The 1,005-nt window shown below is 49.0% G+C and overlaps 1 protein-coding gene across 1 annotated transcript in view; it reads right to left on the bottom strand.

The window, feature by feature from the left end:
- Positions 1-1,005, bottom strand: part of MTHFD1L (methylenetetrahydrofolate dehydrogenase (NADP+ dependent) 1 like) — a 280,830-nt gene that overhangs the window by 199,293 nt on the left and 80,532 nt on the right. The window contains exon 11 of the mRNA XM_007943227.1: positions 793-929. Coding sequence (XP_007941418.1) covers positions 793-929 — 137 coding nt within the window. The remainder of the gene's footprint in view (positions 1-792; positions 930-1,005) is intronic.

Raw genomic sequence — 1,005 nt, 5'->3', positions numbered from 1 at the left:
TAGATCTTTATGGAAACAGACTGCCTCATCTTTCTTCCATGGAGCGGCTGGGAGGTTTGAACCACTGACCTTTTGGTTAGCAGCCAAAATGCCTTAGCCACTACACCACCAGAGTTCTTTACTTAATGAGCTAGGAGTTACTAATACTTATAATAGTAATATAAATATAATACTGTTAAATAGTGTGACATGCCAAGAACAAACAGTAATTGCAGCAATAAATATTTTTGTAAAGTGAGCTCAAGAATGATTTCACGATGATAAATCAGTGAAGGGAGAGGAATGACCATGAAGGTCCCAGCTATCGTCAAACTGCAGCCAAGAGGAGTTTCATCTCAACTCTTCGTCCAGAGCCATGTCCCCAGAGAAGCTCTAAGGCCCCACACAGCAACACCGAAGAACAGCACTGTGAACCTGACCTAGAGAGTTTCTGTCTACACCGAAGGACCTTTCACCACAGCTGGGATGAGGCACCACCAATGTGATAGCAGAGTTTCAAAGTCGCTTGACAAAGACGGTAGCGACAGAACAGAAAGCTTCAGCCAAGGCTCCATGACTGTTCCCACAAGCTGTGGAGCGGGCCTTCCTGAGGCCACCACGGGAGCGCTGCGCGCAGCCCCCCTGCTTCTTCTCCGCCCGCGCTTCCATGCACTGCGTGGACACGATGGGGTGGGTGTAGGGAAAACAAAGACACGTACAGGTGTCTCTGAACAGCTTTAACTCTCTCTCTGTTGATGGCTTTTCTTAAAACTTCCTCCCCAAACGAAGGGAAAAACAGACCCATCAAAGTACCTTTGACTCCAAACGTGGGTCCCTGAGAAGGCTGCCTGAGGCAGGCGAAGGAGTTGACCTTGAGGTGGGCTGTCAGGGCCTGAACAAGCCCAATCGTCACTGTGCTCTTCCCTTCACCAAGGGGGGTGGGCGTGATCCTGACGTGAAGAAGGAAAAAGTAAACTTAATCACGTTTCCTGGATGTTGCCACCACCAAGTTGATCCTGAGTCAGG

This window comes from Orycteropus afer, unplaced genomic scaffold (genome assembly GCF_000298275.1).
Source record: "Orycteropus afer afer isolate SDZICR_OR568_19922 unplaced genomic scaffold, OryAfe1.0 scaffold00101, whole genome shotgun sequence".
Classification (NCBI taxonomy): Eukaryota; Metazoa; Chordata; class Mammalia; order Tubulidentata; family Orycteropodidae; genus Orycteropus; species Orycteropus afer.
This window is presented reverse-complemented; position numbering and strand designations above follow the sequence as displayed.